Here is a 17,854-nt window from a genome sequence, read left to right on the forward strand (position 1 = left end):
TTGCAAGAGATTGGACAGGACTCAAAGTCGCGCTTTTACTGTATGTACTGTAATTTGTTGACAGAACATGTCATGGTGATACAAAAAGAAAAAGACTAGAATGTTTTACAGAAAATACAAAATTACAAATGTAAACATGGGAAACCCATTAAGCTGATGTTCCTGTCTGTCAGTTCCACAAATTCTCATCCACATAACAACAGATATTTTCATCAATTCAGGACACGTTTACAAAAAAACAAAAAACCCCAATGCAATGAACTTATGCCTACATGTTTTGGGTGGTAAGACTATTCATCAGAGAACCAATTTACCAAAGAGACTGAGAAAAATTAGAATGCAAAGTAACTACACAAATAAATGTAACAGTTACCCTTCCACCATTGCTTTATACAGTATATAATATTCATAGTACACAATTTTTGCTTAGTGTAGAAATAATCTACATGCTTAAATGTTTTGTAGTGACAGGAAATTACACAACATGGACTTCAAAGTACTTTTACAATGCTGTTTGCAAATTAAATTTCACGTCAGGATGTTTTTCCAAAGATTTAATACTTATTTTTTGTTTTGCTAACTTTTTCCAGGGTTGTCTTGCCTCTGTCCACAATTAGTTATTACATTTGAGTAGTTCTTCCATTTCCTTTGAGCATTTTGTTTTTTAGTGTGAACAGACAAGATACTTAAGACTTGCTTAAAATGAGTTGGTAGTGTGGACGAACACAAACCGGGCCCCAACTACAGAAACAGCACAGTATCAATATCTGCAGCACAGGCGGCCATCAGCTGATCAAAATATACATCAACTACATTATGGAATTTAAATGATTCAGTATTTAAAGCAGTTACAATGGACACATAATTCAAAGTGATTTTTATTTCAGTCGGGCTAAATCGGCTTTGATACCAAAGAAATGTAAAAATAAAAATAGTACAACAAAGTACATCATTTTACAAATACTCATAATGGAGGTCTGACATATCAGAATAATCAAATAAATTCAAACATGTCACAGTCATAACAAAAATAGAAAAAGTCAATACAGTACATAGAATGCATTAGGAGCTATATACTTGAAGTGTTTGCTATACCATAGACTTTACAAAATTCTACTAGAAAAAACTCCCAGTACCAATGGAATATCAGGTAATATAAAATGTAAAAAAAAATATAACAAAATAAAAACACTTGTGAAGAGAGTGTGTGCGCATTCATACAGGTGCAATCTGCATGCAAATCTGCCTCAGTGGGACAAATGATAAAAGCAGCTACAGGTTGTGAATAAGTCGCCGGTCTGACAGCAGCCGTTTGAAAACAACTTGTGAAGGATGATGTCGCTGCCAAACGGTTTCTAAAAAGGTAGCACAAAACATCTTTGAGAAAACGATGCACCTTTACGATTACTAGTTTTCCGTGTTCGCGTGTCAGCTTCTCTGATAAAACAGCATTATCTGAGTCAGGTTTTTCAAAATAAAGATAAATTTAGACCTGTTTGATTGAGAAATAATGCTGAAGACTGATATTTTACTATATGTTTTTGTATCATGAGCCAACTATAGTGTTTGGTTAAAGTAACCTATCTGCCTAGTAACCTAGAATCCTAGAATCAGCAATGAAAAGTTGGTTTTGGTGCAACCTCAAAGTAGAAAAGCCAAAAGATTTTGTGCTAACAGCTTAATGAGTCAAATTCTTGTTATTGGCAAAAAAAATTACAACTTTGTTTTATAATCTCTGTACTACTAATTTAAAATGGTTTACATGATTTTGATAAGCTCCATGGGTGATTGTTGTGTGTATTTCATATGATGGTGGACCTTGGCACAGACCGGCTCCCCCTCAAGGGAAACCTCTTCAAAAGATTAAGATGGATCAGACAAAGTACACAGACAAATGCCACTACAAAAGTCCACTAGTAACCAGAACAATAACAATAGTAATAATAATAATAATCCTCAGCCATATACGTTGGGATTTTTTCTTTCTCCCACATTCAGGGAGAAAAAATAGATAATTTGGCAGAAAAGAAACTGTGTTGTCTCGACAGTCCGCACTGTGTCTGAGTGTGAAAGGGTGGAGAAAATTAGCTTTGATCCTAATCCGTTTGCTCCTGGGAGCTCCCATGGAGACAGCAGTTACAATGGTTACTGCATGCTCTCTGTCTCTGTATCTAGTGTGTGTAACAGTCCAGGAGAGAGTGTGTGTGTGTGTGTGTGTGTGTGTGTGTGTGTCTATACTGTATATGTATGTGTTTGACGGCGAGCCTCGGGGGCTTTGCAGGCAGGTTGGTAGTGATAGTTTGATCCCCATGTTGACTGATCCCCCCACTGACGCTGTAGATATTAAGACTTCAAAAGCTGATCTGCGATCTGGCTCAGCTACATCTGGACAGAGCCCGGAGCTCTGGACTGGGAGGAGGTCTGACGTTTTCCATCAGGGGTGGGGTCCTGTGACTGCTGGGGCGGGACTTGCTGCTATGGTGTCACTCAGGGGTGGAGCTCTGGTTCTGCTGGTATATGGAGGCTTTATCCTTCAGCAGAGCCAGGCACAGGTGACAGCTCCAGCTCCCTGGAAAACAGATAAACACGGTGAGGCAGGGCTCGAGGGTGTAGAAATACATCGTTGGCTAGTCGAGATGAATCGATAATGAAAGTAATCGTTGGTTGAGGCACTGGTCAACTCAGTGCAGGTCTGAGGGAAGAGGTCACAGCAGATTTTCAGAAGTGTCAATTCTCTTTGGGCGCTGGCCCGAATACCATTTTGAGCTTTGAAGCTTCGATGGTAAATATTGAAAAAGTCACGTTACGGAGATCGTTTAGACGTCTGTTGATAAGCAGGCTGTCATTTCACGAGCAGTAGAACAGCAGAAGAAGGATGAATGCCCAGAAGTTCTGCAAAGGACATGAGTGAGGGAGAATCCAATGGGGGAGAGATAACAGCGGTCATGAGTGTGAGTGTGTGTGAGTGTGAGTGAGTTTCTTTATTCTCATAGCGTGGGCTAACTAAAACAGCAAGATATTATTGCCAATTTGTTTTTAACTTTGTTATGGCTAGGCTAGCAGACCCAAGTGCAGGACTAAGAGAGGAAGGAGACTGGAGGTAAATTAAAGAGGAACATTTATTACAGGGTTTGGATATTGAGCCAGGGAAGAGCGAGGCAGACTGAAAGACTAGATGTGTGCAGAACAGGGTTTGTGGCTGCTGTGCAGAGCGGTCCGGAATATGGGAATAGTTTAGTGGAAGGGTCAGCCCAGGGAGGGCAGACGGGATGAGCGCCATTTCCGGTAGAAAAACTAAAACACCCTATTACGCAAAATTTGCTTTTAACTTTTATTATAGGAACTAAATTTTCTTCTTCTACAATAGGCCTAAAATAATTATTTCAATTAGTTCATTATGTTGTTGTTGTTTGTACAGTTTGATTAACTTTAAAATGTAGGCTATTTGACTGTTTTGATCTGTAATGAATGTGAACTTTAATGTGAACTGCGTTACGTTCACTGCTGTGAGAGGAGGTCAGGGGTCTGCATGCAAAAAACCCTGAACATTAGAATCCCAAAATTGAAAATCGAATACCTATCCAACAAGCAAATATTCAAATATTTGGGTCCAGCCCTAGCCCTCTTAGCTCTGTTCCTGGTCTCTACCAACTCCTGAGACAAATATCTGTTTAAGCTACTAAATGCTCTGCTATGTTCAGCAGCTAGTCACTGTGTCTGTCTGTTGTTTGGTGCTGAGCAGGTAGTGTGCAGTGGGTATTTAGCAGATATATATCGGCGCTAGAAGAGCGATGACAGTGAACTAGAACAGGTGTGGGCCAGACAGCTAAACAATGCGCTAAAACTCGCTGTACAGCAGAGGAGAACTGCAGATTCAGGTGATAATTCTTTGTATGTTCATCACTATAAGTGAACCCTTTCACAATGTCAACTATCAACTATGAACACAACTTAACTGTGAATTCTGTTCTGTAAACGTAATCAAAGCTAATCTGTTTATGCTGTCTTGGTCACCATCCAAAGAAAAAACAGCTTTTCTATTAGTGTTCTGAAGTGCATTACAAATCAGGGTAATTAGGGGTCCAGTACCACGAAGCGGCTGGGAACCCTATTGTAATCGTTCTCGTTTTTATTATTAGGGGTCCAAGCCCGAGTGGGCTGGGAACCCGCGAATGCAAGGCATCGCGATTCCCAGTACCCTATTGTTTTCGCTCGGGTTTTTATTTATTTATTTTTTATTCTTCCGTACATTTTCGCCTAATTCCACTACTGCAGCCTAGACGGTAAGTGCGAGGGACGCGCAACTCACAGGGTAGGTTCAGGCCCATGAGACGACGGCATGCGAAATAATTTGCTCACTTTGACCACTAGGTGGCACTACAAGCAAGGTCCAAAGTTTGGCACATTCAAATCGCTGTAACTCCCACATACAGTGGCGGATATCAAAAACCTTATATCCACGTGTTCGGGGGATCGAGCTGAATCTCGTGGTACAGGCCACACCCATTTCCGCCTAGACTATTTTTTCGCGAAAACTGAAAAACCTATTTTAATTAACTCCTCTGAAGCCGCAAGTCAGATTGACACCAAGCGTGGCACGGATAATCTCTGGACCAAGCTGATGAAAGTTTGTAGAGGAAATTTTGATCCCCCTGAGGGCCTGTGCAAAATTTGGTGCAACTCGCCCCTAGGGGGCGCTATTTAATCCAAGAAAATTGTTCCACTATAACCACAAGTCACACTGACATGAAACCTAAGCCAAATTCTTCTGCATGGTCCCCTTACTACAGGCACCAAACTTCACCCAATGCCCATAGGTGGCGCTGTTATTGCAGATTAAAGACGTTATACATAACCACAAGTCCGATTGACACCAAATTTGGGTCAATTGTTCCCCATGGGCCCCTGATAACGCCTGAATTTGGTGTAATTCGGCCAAAAGGTGGCGCTATAATCAAAGCTCAAATGTGCTCGGACAATCCCATTCATTTCAATGGGATTTTCAAACAAAGGACATTTTGCCTCATAACTACGCGCCACTACACTGCACATTCATAAACCTTATGTCTACATGTTTCAGGGATGCTGCCAATTCTTATGATATAGGACACGCCTCTGTGCGATGACGTTTTCATTTCGCTACATCGCGAAAACTGGAAAACCTATTTTAATTCAATCAGCACGAACTGTGGCACGGACCATCTCTGGACCGAGTAGAGGGAATTTTGATCTGACAAAAAATTTCCCAATTGCAAGCTAACAAATATTTGCGAAAACGCTAAAAACAGCAAGTATAACATATCTCAGGCTTGGAAAGGCCGATCAACACAAAACTTGAGGACCTAATGTGGCATGCCCCCCTGAGGGGCTGTGCAAAATTTAGTACAGTTAGCCCCTTGTTGGCGCTATTCAAAAAAATCCCATAGACGTACATGCATTTTACATCTCCACAACTCCGACTGATACCAAATTTGGGGAAATTGTTCCCCATGGGGCCTTGATCACACATGACAATTTTGGTGGACCTTATGCAGTAAACCAGCGGCGCGCCCGGCCCGACTTGCTCACCCTCCGCGGGGCCAGGGGGGGCGGCTTGCGCCGGGAGGCTTGGACCCCGCTTATAACTGCTTGCAGTTCTAGTTAATCTTACTTTTACCAAAAGCTAGGATATTTTTTTAATTCACAACCCTAATTAACAAGGAATTAAGGCTTCTATTTGACATTGTAGCTTGGAAAACTACCAATGTGCGGCAGGCCTCTTAAGAATGCATTTGTGAGGAAGAGAGCACACAGTCCTGTGAAGATATCTGAGAACTCTCAGGGTATAAGGCAACAGATCAGACCAGATGGATTGTAGGTGCCCTGCTGGTGACCGTGGATATCTTGGATGAGGGTGACCTTCATGCCTTTAGCCCAGTACAAAGGGATGATATCAGGGGATATCTGTTAACTTTGTCTGCCAAATGACAAAATGTAAACCTCTGCAGTGAAGTGTTCGGCGTCAGCTTACCCTCTGGTGGTTCGGTCATGGGGGGACTTAGACAGTACATGTGGTAGCCTCGGTCGCAGTCATCACAGAACAGCAGCTGGTCCTACAGAAACACATCATGTTCAGTCTACTGATTAGAGCACCAAGAGAAAATTCAACAAGCAGAGAAAGTGAGAAAGTGAGACAGTTCACTCTCTTTCTCCTCCCTTTCTGTCCATTTCAGCCTTTTGCCCACACTAAGTCTACATGTCATTTTACACACAAAAAAAAACTTTATTTTAACTGGGCTCGACAATGTCTTTAGCAGAGGCCTGTCCCCAGCAAGATTTTTTGGGAAACACAGAGACCACTTCTGACACATATGATGGAAATATAAAAAAAGGCTCACATCATTCTCTGAGGTGCCGCAAACGTTGCAGCATTTGCACTCAATGCACTGCCAGCGATAGGTCTTCACTGCAGCCATCATGACTGGTGTGAACTGCAGGCATGTTGGGTGGCCTGCAGGAAGGAGAGGACATAAAAATAACCATGAACCGTGCACTAGTTATGACCACCTAGTTGCTTGATGAGTTGACATTATTAGGGCTCAACTGACTGTTAACTAAAACCCCTTTTCTGAAGAGCCATCGGGTAATTGTAGTTTGACAACTGTGAAAAGGCGCAGCTGGGCTGTCAAGCTTTTAATTTTTTCCCATGATGATGAGCTGTGCATGGGGCTGTAGTGAGTGGTAATCAGTATTTCAAATATATGGTGCGTGGTGTCTTTTCTTCTAGTGTTTCAAAGACCAAAAAGACAAAAGTGTAAGTAAGTGTCTAAGGATTAGGCTGGGAACTGGAAGGTTGCCAGTTCAAGTCCAGCTCAGACCAGAGTTGTGAAGCGTGGACTGGTAGCTGGCGAGGTGCCAGTTCACCTCCTGGGCACTGCTGAAGGTGGCCTCGAGCAAGCCCCTGAACCCCCAATAGCTCGGGGCGCCGCACTGAGTGGCAGCCCCGTCACTCTGACATCTCTCCGTGTGATGTTGCTACGCATGTGTGTGTATTTCAGACCTGTGTGTGTATACTAATAACAATAATAACACCAGAGTGAGAACATTGAATTTCCCTTGTGGGATTAATAAAGTATGTCGTCTTCTTCTTCTTCTTAACATACGATGCGAACATTAGCGTTACTTACAGCAGTAATCGAACATTACTCCCAAGAAATGAGCCAAATATTTACATTCGTTTGTGGGGTTGCAGATTACTTTTAATCAAAGTCACGACTAGCATATCCACAGTAGGGCCGGAACGATGTGAGATTTTTAAGAGCGATACCGATTTTGATATTTGAGGATTTTAAAATCTGATAACATAAACTAAGATTATCCATTTGTCATGTGTAGTTACGAGACCTCACCAAGACAACATGACATAGTGTAGTTAATTTTTTTACAGTACAGCTGACTGCTGTGCTCTGTGGTGTTTCTGTGGCGTATCAAACACGCAGAGTGCCCTCAACACTCACACGATCCGCCTCTCTCTCGTCTCTTTCTTTTTTAATTGTCATTTATCGACACCGATTTATCTGCAAGTAGCTCATCTCGGCCAATAATATCGGCACGCTGATTTATCGGTCCAGCTCTAATCCACTGTGTGTTTCCTGACACAGCGTTATGTTTGTTGAACACAACGTTTAATCCTCATCCTAAAAGATTTTTATCTTCAATCCATGTCTTCTACATGGATCATAAACTGGTGAGGACGCTGACTCTTTTGATATTGCTGGTATGAAATGACAAGGCTGCTTTTGTCTACCTCTGTTTCTAAAATATAGAACCCTTTAATTACAATGAATTTCAATGATAAAAATGGACACTGTTAACCCTGTAAACTGCATATGTGCCATCTGAGATAGAAAGCTCTACAGGCATAGCAAATGTAACTAAGGTGGGGCGGAGCTTACATGAACATGACGAGTTCATACCTGAGCGTCCACAGTCTGAGCAGGACACCAGCTCTTCTGATTGGCCGGTCTTCTGGTTTAAGGTGGAGTCTCCCAGACAGAAGTCACAGTAATCGTTAGGCAGTGCCAGCCCATTGGGACCCTTCTTAGTTGCTAAGTGGGAGAATGAGTGAAGAAACCATTCAGTGCACATTAGATCTGTCACTTTAACCTGAGTTATTGAGGAAGATGAGTCAAATATCTTCTTCAAGATGAACATGTCAAAACTGTCATTGTTTGTCTAAGTGTAGTATAATACTGTTTATAAATCAAATATTTTCAACTCTGAAGCACAGTGTTACAAACCTGTTCATGCCACAGCAGCCAAATCAATTTTTACCTGTGTAACTGGCTGATGATGTATTGAATCATGATCCAAACTAATGAATGAGTGACAACTGACAAAACGCACTTGTTGAATGTTTTGGCTAACACGGTGTCGCGTGCACAAAAGAAAATAGCAATGCGATGCATATGGGGGGGGGGGGGGGGGGGGATGGATGATATGCTGAAAAAAATGCCAGGAATCCCAACTGTGCAAGCATGTTTCAGTCAGGAACACTCAGAATAATCCCAAATTTGGGATTCAAAATGATCATGAAAATCAAAAAAATAAAGGAGCGGAACAAAAAAACAAAAAATAAAAATTAACGAGAGAGAGACTTCCCTTTTACAAACACATACATGCTAAATGGCATGCAACCACACCTCCCTCCCCTCTCTCTCTCTGTCTCTCTCTCAGCACTAGAGAGTGACTCACTCTTCTGCTCTTCAGGCTGGCGAGGAGTGGGTGGTGCCTCGATCTCCTCGCGGTCCTCGCCCTCCTCCTCGGCCAGGTGAGAGTGTGTATAGTGGTAGCTCAGGCCAGGGCGGTTCTTGTAGCGCTTCCCACAGACTGACACACACACACACGGTCACAGAAAAATGTTATAGTGATGGCGGCTCATTCTTATTACCGTGCAAAAAGGCCCAAGATGGAACCACAAAAGTGCGCTGTTCAGTACGCAATCACCCGACAACCGGCTTCATTTAAAAAAAATGTTATTTGCACAAGGTTCATTTTTAGTTGACGCGCTAGTAGCAAACTCATACACTGGAAGTGAGCTTTTGCACAGTGAGCTATGGCCAGCAGAAAGTTACAGAGCACACACGAAGCGGCAAAAAATAAAAATAAAAAACGCATTCAGGCGGGCAACTTTACCAATTTCTATGATGTAAAACTTAAGTTCCAGATGGGGTCTTTCAGATCACACCATGCATGGCAGAAGGGTTGTTTTTGTCTTTCAGGAGAAAAAGCAAAAGTCCCTCTTGCTGACATGCATGACACACGGACGTTGCAAAGGAATCTTCCACTTACTGTCGCAAGCATATGGCTTGTCCCTCTCCTCCAGCGCTGCAGCTGCAGCCTCCTGTTTTTTCTTGCCATTCTTGTCACTGCGACCCTAAAGAACCCATTTAACAGTTGAGATAGATGACACAAGTGAAAAATAAATTCACTTTTTTTTTTTAAATAGATTGAACTTAAGAAAGAACTTAAGATACAAAACAAGAACCTAAAAGGCTATGATGGGGAAGTCTATTCAAAACAGACAAACACGCAGGTACAATTTAGGCCCATCATTGAAATGAAGAGAAATAAATAGAAAAAAAATCCAGATTTAAACAGCATCTTTTTCTTGAGAGTAATAATAACACAGCACAGTTAAGTTGGCAGTTGCACTGCAGAAAAGAAACTGCCATATTGTGGTTAAAGGTGGGGTATGCGAATCTGGAGAAATCCAATACCATTACAAATACCATGATGTAGGGCGAACAACACGTAGCAATTATTGTGACTAATGTTAGCTAACTTGTGGGTTAGCAAACTGTTGTAACAGTTGCTGCTGCGAAGCAAACATGCAGAGAGGACGAGCACACCAGCTCCAGACAACAGCTGGAATAGTGTTGGTAGGTCCAAGCAACTTTGTTTGTTTCCCATTTACAGAGTAACACCTTTCTGCGCAAATACAGAACAGACAGCTAGCGGACCGTGAGGAAATATTCACTGAATCTGACAAAAGTAAATGCAAACACCACCTTTAAGAAAAGGAGAATTAAAACTATTGTAACTATAGCCGTAATTGTTACAATAGCTGTAACTGCCACTGCGGTTGTTTGATTTTCCGTCATTTTAACACGTCTTCTGTTCCAAAACAAACTGCAACAAATGATGAAATCAAACATCTGTGAACCACAATATGTAAATAAAACTGACCTCAAATCTCTCCGGAAGCAACTCTGGCTCTACCTCTGAAACTGACCATGATCATACTGACTGGTTTCCGCTGATTCCACTGTGGTATTTTCATACTGATCTTCTGGGATCCCACGGGGAACTGACTGCAGAAAAAGACACAACACTCACCTTGGACTTGCTCTTGCCTCGTCTCTTGGGGGTCTCGTCCTCAAAGTCCTCGTCATCCAGGTCGTCCAAGTAGTCGTCGTGGTCCAGGACTCTCTGCAGTGAGAGGATCAGGATTAGGTCTCAGTGTACTGAATGTACAAACTCCTTCTTATTTTTGAGCCAGCGTTTAGAGTTTGATGCTTGGGAAGAACTTGACACCAAGTTGTTCAACTGTTTTGTCAACTTTTGTCATTCACATTGACATTCACATTCACTGTGTGTTTGTTTTAATCTGTTGGGTGAAGTTCACCTGGAGCATATAGCCATAGAACTAAGAACAACTCCTTTCTCCAAATCTATAAAACAGTGGACTATCAAACACGCTGTCATAATCTGGGGTAGTGCTTATGTCATTGTTTTACTATTTTGTCTGTGCTTTTGTGCTCTTGTATGTTTTCTTTTATGTTTTTTATATGCCATCAACCTGCCAGGGCCTGCAGATGAAAGTTAGCCAGGATGGCTAAATCTGGCACATTTACATGATGGAAGTGTATGTCATTAGTTATATATTATGTATATATTTTTATGTCAGTTGTATTGGCAGAAAACGTGAGAGTTCAGCTTTGAGCCAGACCTTACGGACACGCCCAGAGGATGTGTGAGTGGTCGCCGAGGTGGCAGGAGGCTCCACGGTTGCCGAATCATCCTCAGGGCCACGGATGTCCGACACTCCACTTCTCCTGTCGAGGGGCTCCCCCTTCAGCAGGGCCTCCAGACTGCTGCCATCCACCGCCCCCAACGCGTCACGCTTCAGACCCAGCTCCAAATCTGCTACACACACAAAGCAAAACAGTAATGCTTGCATTGACATGACATGACCACAGCAACAGACATACACACAGACAAATGAATTAACAGAAATACTAAGATTTATCAGCATGAATGAAACCAACCCCTTGACTGTTTTTGCGGTGGGAGACAAGTTGTTCCACCAGAGCTGATACCTGCTTTGAGAGGAGGGAAGGCCAAGCGGGGGTCCTCAGGGGGATGAGAACGCCGCTTCTTCCTCCAGCGACGGGCTGGGTAGGTGTACAGCTGCCCCGGAGCTACACCTGATGAGAGACAGAACAATACAAACAGCAGGTAAAGTACGTATTGGCGTGATCTACAGCACTTATAACTCTAAATAGATATAATAAATATTAAAAATCATATAAAACAAAAGTCATGTCCTTTTTTACAGTTTGCGTATTTGAGTATTTGTAAAATAATATGATTTTATTATATCATCATGATATATCAATTCAGTTAGTTACTGATAATGATGAATGATCTGTTACATACCTGCACTCCGGTGTCTCTTCTCCATCCAGATGTAACAGTTGGACTGGGCTACACCAGTTTGAGAGTCCAGGAAAGGCATGAGGATGCTGCGCTCAGCACACAGGCGAGCGTTGTAACTATGACACTGCTCCATGGCATCTCTGTAATACTGCTCCCCCAGCCTGAAAGGTGGAAGTTGGACACAGACAGGTCTAATATCACAGATCAGTTAAAAATCATTCCTGGATGAATACTGCAAATTAAAAAGAGTTGAAATAATAAATAGTAAAACACTGTATACACAAAAATAGCATGCCTTTAAATTTGACACATTCTTGACCTTGTGGATAACAGCTTGACGAATGACTAGCCACTTGATGGCTTGTTCTGTCGCACTCAACTGCATCTTGTTAAAATCCTTTTCAATTTGTTTCTTAATTATGACCAAGGTATGTACTAAATGGGATATATTACAGCTAAAAAAAGACTTTTAAGTGCTCTCTGGTCAACAAACTATGTATTAGTGTCATTGTTTTTACCTCAAAAACATCTTTGTTATTTATGTTATTTTAACAACTTTCTTGTTCTTTACCTGCCAACATATCTCTGCAGACACAAATATATTCTGCAATAAGCGAATATCCCACAGCCACTTTATCAGTTGATAAGATCAGATAACATGTTTTTGCACACCACACAGTTAGGGACACTTTCATAATAAAACAAATTTTCTTGAAGGGTCTTGTGGCTGACACATCTACACTGTGCCACAGTTAACAAAACTGCTTTGATTCTGTGATCACACACTTTGTAGCACTGCACCACAGAGAAGCAATGTAACCACTTCAAATGGCTTTACTGCTACTTTGCTTGCATGTTGCACCTTTCTCATACACTGTAATTCATAATTCTAACGTCCACCCCCTTTGTGATTTATTAACATTAACACTACTATAATAATATGGCGGCCATCTTCGGTGTAACTAAAATGAATAATAATTACTATGGTCACGTTACACGAGTAAGTGCCCTTTCTCACAAACACATTATTTATCCTCGGCTTCACTCTCGAAACCAATTTGTCGCAATGTTCTACAGCTCACACACTGTTGCTCTGACTGAACGACCTTTGCGTTTATTAAAAGGGACACATAACCGAGCCTGACTTCAGTACTATGCCTAACACCAACAGTATCGATGGAGGGATGTCAGAACAAAAGGTTGATTGTTAGCAAGCCTCTCGTCACAACAAAGCACCCGCCAAGCTGACAGGTTACTGGCAAATGTCCTCTCTCTTCATCTGCAGGCGGCTGGTTAGCAACAGTTTGGATATATTGAGTGTAACACCACCTTAAACACAACCCTGAGTAGCTAAGTTCGGAATAAGTAGTGGCTAAGACACAGCTCCACAATGGGCTCGCCTCATTTGTATTTGCCCACAGCTAACAAGCTAACCTTAGCTCAGTGGATAACGTTATTCTCTTGGGACAAATATTGTATTCAAGATTGAGGATGCGATGTTTACAGATTTCTGCGCTCTGCAGTAACATAATGATTAATCAATCGCACACGCACATCTGTGTGGCTGCTTGTTTAACTCTTACAATAAATAAAGGTAAACTTACACTTTCACAACACTGTCGACGGCCGCCGCCATATTTGCTTATTGCGGTTGTGTGAAGTGCCACTGCGCCTGCGCACAGGCGTTAGCGAGCGTTACTGCCTCCCAGGGTGAAAAACACGAAGCGCACTATAAACAGCCACTAACCACATGATCCTGTTGATCAATGCAGCAGACACTAAAGATGTTTTAATAGATAATAGCATTATTATTTTGATGACACAAATTATGTTTAACAAACTCAACTTAGAACCCCTTAATTCATATGTTGAATTGGTGTCCAAAACCTATTCAACAAATCTATTCAAAATGTTCTCTTGCTGAATTACCAACCTGTCAACGTGGGTAACTGCCTGGGGTGCCAGATCTTGTTGTATACAGATGGATCTACAGTCAGATCCTTATCACTGTTTGTCAGTTGGTGTTTTGGTTATTTAATCACTTGCAAATCTGACAGCTGGTTCCTGCATTATTGTGCAATCTTGTAGAGGGGCCCTGTGTAAAAATCTATAGGTCATCCCTCAAAAAAAACTTGGTACAGATGCAATACCAATTATGATCAGGGCTAGAATCACCCCATATTAACAGCAACTATATGATATGATGTTGGGGAGAGTAGTGTATCATAATTTATAAGGTCTTGTAGATAAGTGATGTCACATTTCACTTAGATGACTAAAAGCCTAATTTGTCCATACCTCAATATATGAGTTTAATACAACACAAATCTGTTAACAGAGAAGATCTTGGTCCAGCATTCTCACGGACACAGCCACAGATGAGAAATCACGTCGGGGACAGCAGGGTGAGTTGAGCCAGTTTTTACTTGAGGTGTCTTTAAAGTGAGGACATGACAGTAACGTCCAACTAAAATATGTACATATATTTTAGGATGTAGTACATCTCTGGGAATAATCAATTTGGATGTAAAATAAACTGTTTTCAGAATATGGCTTTCCAAAAAAAGTTGACTCTTGGCCTAACTTGTCCCATATGAGGGATAAGTTGAGCCACATGGGGGTCGGTGACATCAATGGCATTTTATCATGCAAACTCAAATGGCAGTTCCCAACATTTAATTGGATTTAGTAGTGAAACATTGCAGCTATGTCTCCTAGTTGTTTTATATCAATGTATCGCTTTAAAGTCATCCTGTTTACCGTCATGTCCCGTGCCACCTGATGAATGGACTTTCCATTTTTGTACCTCTCCCACTACTCTGTCCAAATCCACAAGAGGAGTTGAAGTCTGTCTTTCTTCCATTTATAGAAGCATGACATGATGGTTTCTGGTCTAAAATACATAATGTCACATCATTTTGGTGATACATAAGAATGCCATCTAAAATTACAGTCAAATATCTGTCTCAACTTCCCCAGGTCTTTTGGCTCAAATTACCCCATTCTATCCCATCCATGTTCAGACACAAGAATCAGGACTCCTTGAACATAAACAGTTTTTTGATCTTAAATGTGCTTATCACATATTCCATGGGCCTCTCTCCATTACAGGGTGAGTAAAATGGATTAATCTTCAGAAATGTGTGGTCACATGACCAATTTTTTCTATGTTTGCTGAGAAACAAGGGGTGGCTCAACTTCCACACAGGCTAAAATCACCTAGTTCTTATACTATCTGCAGAGGGATAACAACATCAAAGGGTGTCTCAAAGGGTGTCTTAGGTCTTTATTATAAGGGGAGTCTCAAGACTCTCCATCTTATCTATTGTTCTGGACATGCTGGCACTTTCTAACATAAAACATACCAAATCTGAAGGGCACTGAGGCAACTCAAGTCAGCACAGTAGAAGACTTTCTTCACCCATAAAACATCTTCCACATAAGGGGAATGCATCATAGGCTACTACTGAATATATTTTCATTACCAGTGATTTGCCAAACACTTGGCATTTTACTATTCTCTTTTTATTCTGTGATAATCACATGCATATTAAAAAACAAGGCAGCTTTTGATAATAAATAAATGTACAGTATATTTGTGAATTCTCTGAACTTGCAAGGCGTGTGTTGTACATACTGTATGCATACAACAGCAGCAGAGAAGCAAATAGTGCCCAGAACATAATCTAACATGAGGCGTCTTGTTTACTGGCATCAAGTCTATTTAAAGCAAGCTAGTATCGATACCAGTTATCTATGTTACTACTCTGTATCTACTAGTTATTAATGCTACTAGATACTAGCTAGTATTGAAAACAAGTCCTAACGCCTTCATCATTTTTGTTTATATTGGAGCTCAGAATCTCACATGATTGTCAACCCAAAAAGCAAACATATATTTGCTTTGTCCTTATTTTAATGTGTTGGGGTTTTTCCTCCATCATTTGAAAATGGCAAACCAAATCCTCAAAGATAAATTAGCTTGACGCCGATGGCAGCTCAAGTAGGCTGGACAATAGAGTTGCTTTTCACCCAGACGTAATTATGAGTCTTTCCTGACTGGACAAACACTCCACTGTAAACTGGACTGTCAACTTTGCTTCTACTTTCCAAACTGGAAAAATATGTCTGCTGCAGTGTAACTGGTGTCAAAACCATCTGCAAAAAAATCTGCTTTGAAAAAATCTTTACCCCATTGATGCCATATGTGCTATTAGCTCTTACTAGTATTTATTGCTGCTGTTACTATTATCTATTGTCACTTGTATATCTTTTACTGTATTGATGCTTTGTTGATGCCTGTATGTTGTTCCTCAAATGTAAGTAGCTTTGGATAAAAGCGTCTGCCAAATGAGTAAATGTAAATTTAAATGTAAATCACACTGCCCCAACTTCACTTTCTGTTTCCTGGTCTATGCTGACACCACTTTACCCCCAATCACCACACCATCCGTTGTATTATTTTTAAGTTTTAATTTGTCACATACTCAACATATCTCTACATTGTGCAGTGAAATGCTGCCGCCTAAAGCAGCCTACTGTGCTTTGACCATAGACTGTGCTTGACATAATAAAATAACAAAATATTGACCACAGTTCAAAAGGACAATCCAGAAATATGATATCCTGATATGCCTTTAAACATTGGTGTTGTTACAGTGTATAGGCAGCAGGCAGGTTTATATTGATGTATCTGATCTTCTTGCCTACATTTTGAAAGATGTGCCATTTTCAAAGAGGTGCCCCTGTCTGTCATAATAGGTAGCTGATGAATATCCCTAAAAAGTTTTCGGATTTACAAATGTTAGTCCTTAAATGGATTGTAAGTTATTGTAATCCAATGCACTTTTTGTGAAATTCAGCGAATATTTTCTCACGGTTTCTCTCTCCATTTTGCGGGTGCTCTGAAACAAAATCTGGTTTTCCTACACAGCCCTGGCTCTGTAAATGGAAAAAAAAGAAAGTGGTGTGGACCTTGCCACACAACATTGCTTCTGAGGGACCACTGAAAAGGAGGGGTGTATTTGTTTGACATCAACAAACCTTCTACAGAACCGCTTACTCATGTCTTTTAACTGAAACCATGGATTTTAACAAGCATCTACTCTGTTTCTTTTTAAAATGAAAAGGTGTCACTTGTTCTTGACTGTGGATTTACCTTCACAATTGACAAAATGACAATTGTGAAAGATGATAAAATTTACATTATATTATTATTATTATTAGTAGTAGTAGTAGTAGTATGGAGGACCGATCCTGACACATTCAGAAATAAATACAGAAATAAATAAATAAATGCTCAATAAATAAATAAGCATCCGATTAAATACACAAAAAATAAAGTACATAAATAAATGTAGGTAGTAATTAAATTATACAAGGAGACATAAATGTATATATCTATTTTAATTACCTTATTTATTTATTGTCCGTTATAATCTTCAACTTTATTTATTAATTACTTCTTTTTTAAATGTATTTATTTATGTGTGTGTTTTAATATTTTTGTCTGTTTTATTCTTGCGTTGCATTTTCTACCCTATTTATTTTCACCCATGGTATTTATTTCTGCCTGTCCTTTTTACATTTCTGTATGCATTTCTGCCTCATTATGCAAATGAGGAGGGGCTGTGTCTCAAGGGGTGAACTTCTCTCCTATTGGTGGACCAGTCAGTCGTATTTAATCGGATGCTTATTTATTTATTGAGCATTTATTTATTTCTGTATTTATTTCTGAATGTGTCAGGATCGGTCCTCCATAGTAGTAATAGTAGAAGTAGCAGTAGCAGCGATAGTAGTAGATATACACTAAAAACACTGTGCACATCAAAATTACAGCTATACCCTTCAAGTTTAGGTCAAATGCCATAAGGTTAACATACAGTGAGGAAAATAAATATTTGAACACCCTGCTATTTTGCAAGTTCTCCCACTTAGAAATCATGGAGGGGTCTGAAATTGTCATCGTAGGTGCATGTCCACTGTGAGAGACATAATCTAAAAAAATAAAATCCAGAAATCACAATGTATGATTTTTTAACTATTTATTTGTATGATACAGCTGCAAATAAGTATTTGAACACCTGCCTATCAGCTAGAATTCTGACTCTCAAAGACCTGTTAGTCTGCCTTCAAAATGTCCACCTCCACTCCA

General features: G+C 40.5%; 1 protein-coding gene across 5 annotated transcripts; it reads right to left on the bottom strand.

Annotated features, from left to right (window-relative positions):
• Window positions 1-862: 862 nt before the first annotated feature.
• Window positions 863-13,388, bottom strand: LOC119888833 (zinc finger protein ubi-d4-like). Of its 5 annotated transcripts, none has more exons than XM_038699588.1 (11): window positions 13,305-13,388; window positions 11,701-11,861; window positions 11,361-11,468; window positions 10,991-11,184; window positions 10,378-10,470; window positions 9,331-9,415; window positions 8,734-8,868; window positions 7,956-8,087; window positions 6,378-6,490; window positions 6,011-6,092; window positions 863-2,569 (listed from the first exon to the last, which is right to left on the bottom strand). In XM_038699588.1, the coding sequence occupies exons 1-11, from the start codon at window positions 13,334-13,336 to the stop codon at window positions 2,484-2,486; spliced, it is 1,221 nt and encodes a 406-aa protein (XP_038555516.1). In that variant the 5' UTR covers window positions 13,337-13,388; the 3' UTR covers window positions 863-2,483. The 5 variants fall into 5 exon arrangements, with proteins under 5 accessions (XP_038555516.1, XP_038555515.1, XP_038555514.1 ...); XM_038699587.1 differs by having other exon boundaries at window positions 10,991-11,187; XM_038699586.1 differs by having other exon boundaries at window positions 11,310-11,468.
• Window positions 13,389-17,854: the final 4,466 nt, after the last annotated feature.

The sequence above is a fragment of the Micropterus salmoides genome, unplaced genomic scaffold (genome assembly GCF_014851395.1).
Source record: "Micropterus salmoides isolate LMB-PRFRI ecotype aquatic unplaced genomic scaffold, ASM1485139v1 Ms_hic_scaffold_5, whole genome shotgun sequence".
Taxonomy (NCBI): domain Eukaryota; kingdom Metazoa; phylum Chordata; class Actinopteri; order Centrarchiformes; family Centrarchidae; genus Micropterus; species Micropterus salmoides.

What these genes read in the sequence shown, in the direction of transcription:
- LOC119888833 (XM_038699584.1), bottom strand. Translation starts at nt 13,336, where the DNA reads ATGGCGGCGGCCGTCGACAGTGTTGTGAAAGT. An exon ending in CAAGCCATATGCTTGCGACA is followed by an intron (nt 8,869 to 9,330) that starts GTAAGTGGAAGA and finishes TGTGTGTGTCAG; the next exon opens with TCTGTGGGAAGCGCTACAAG. An exon ending in CTCAGACTGTGGACGCTCAG is followed by an intron (nt 6,491 to 7,955) that starts GTATGAACTCGT and finishes TCCTTCCTGCAG; the next exon opens with GCCACCCAACATGCCTGCAG.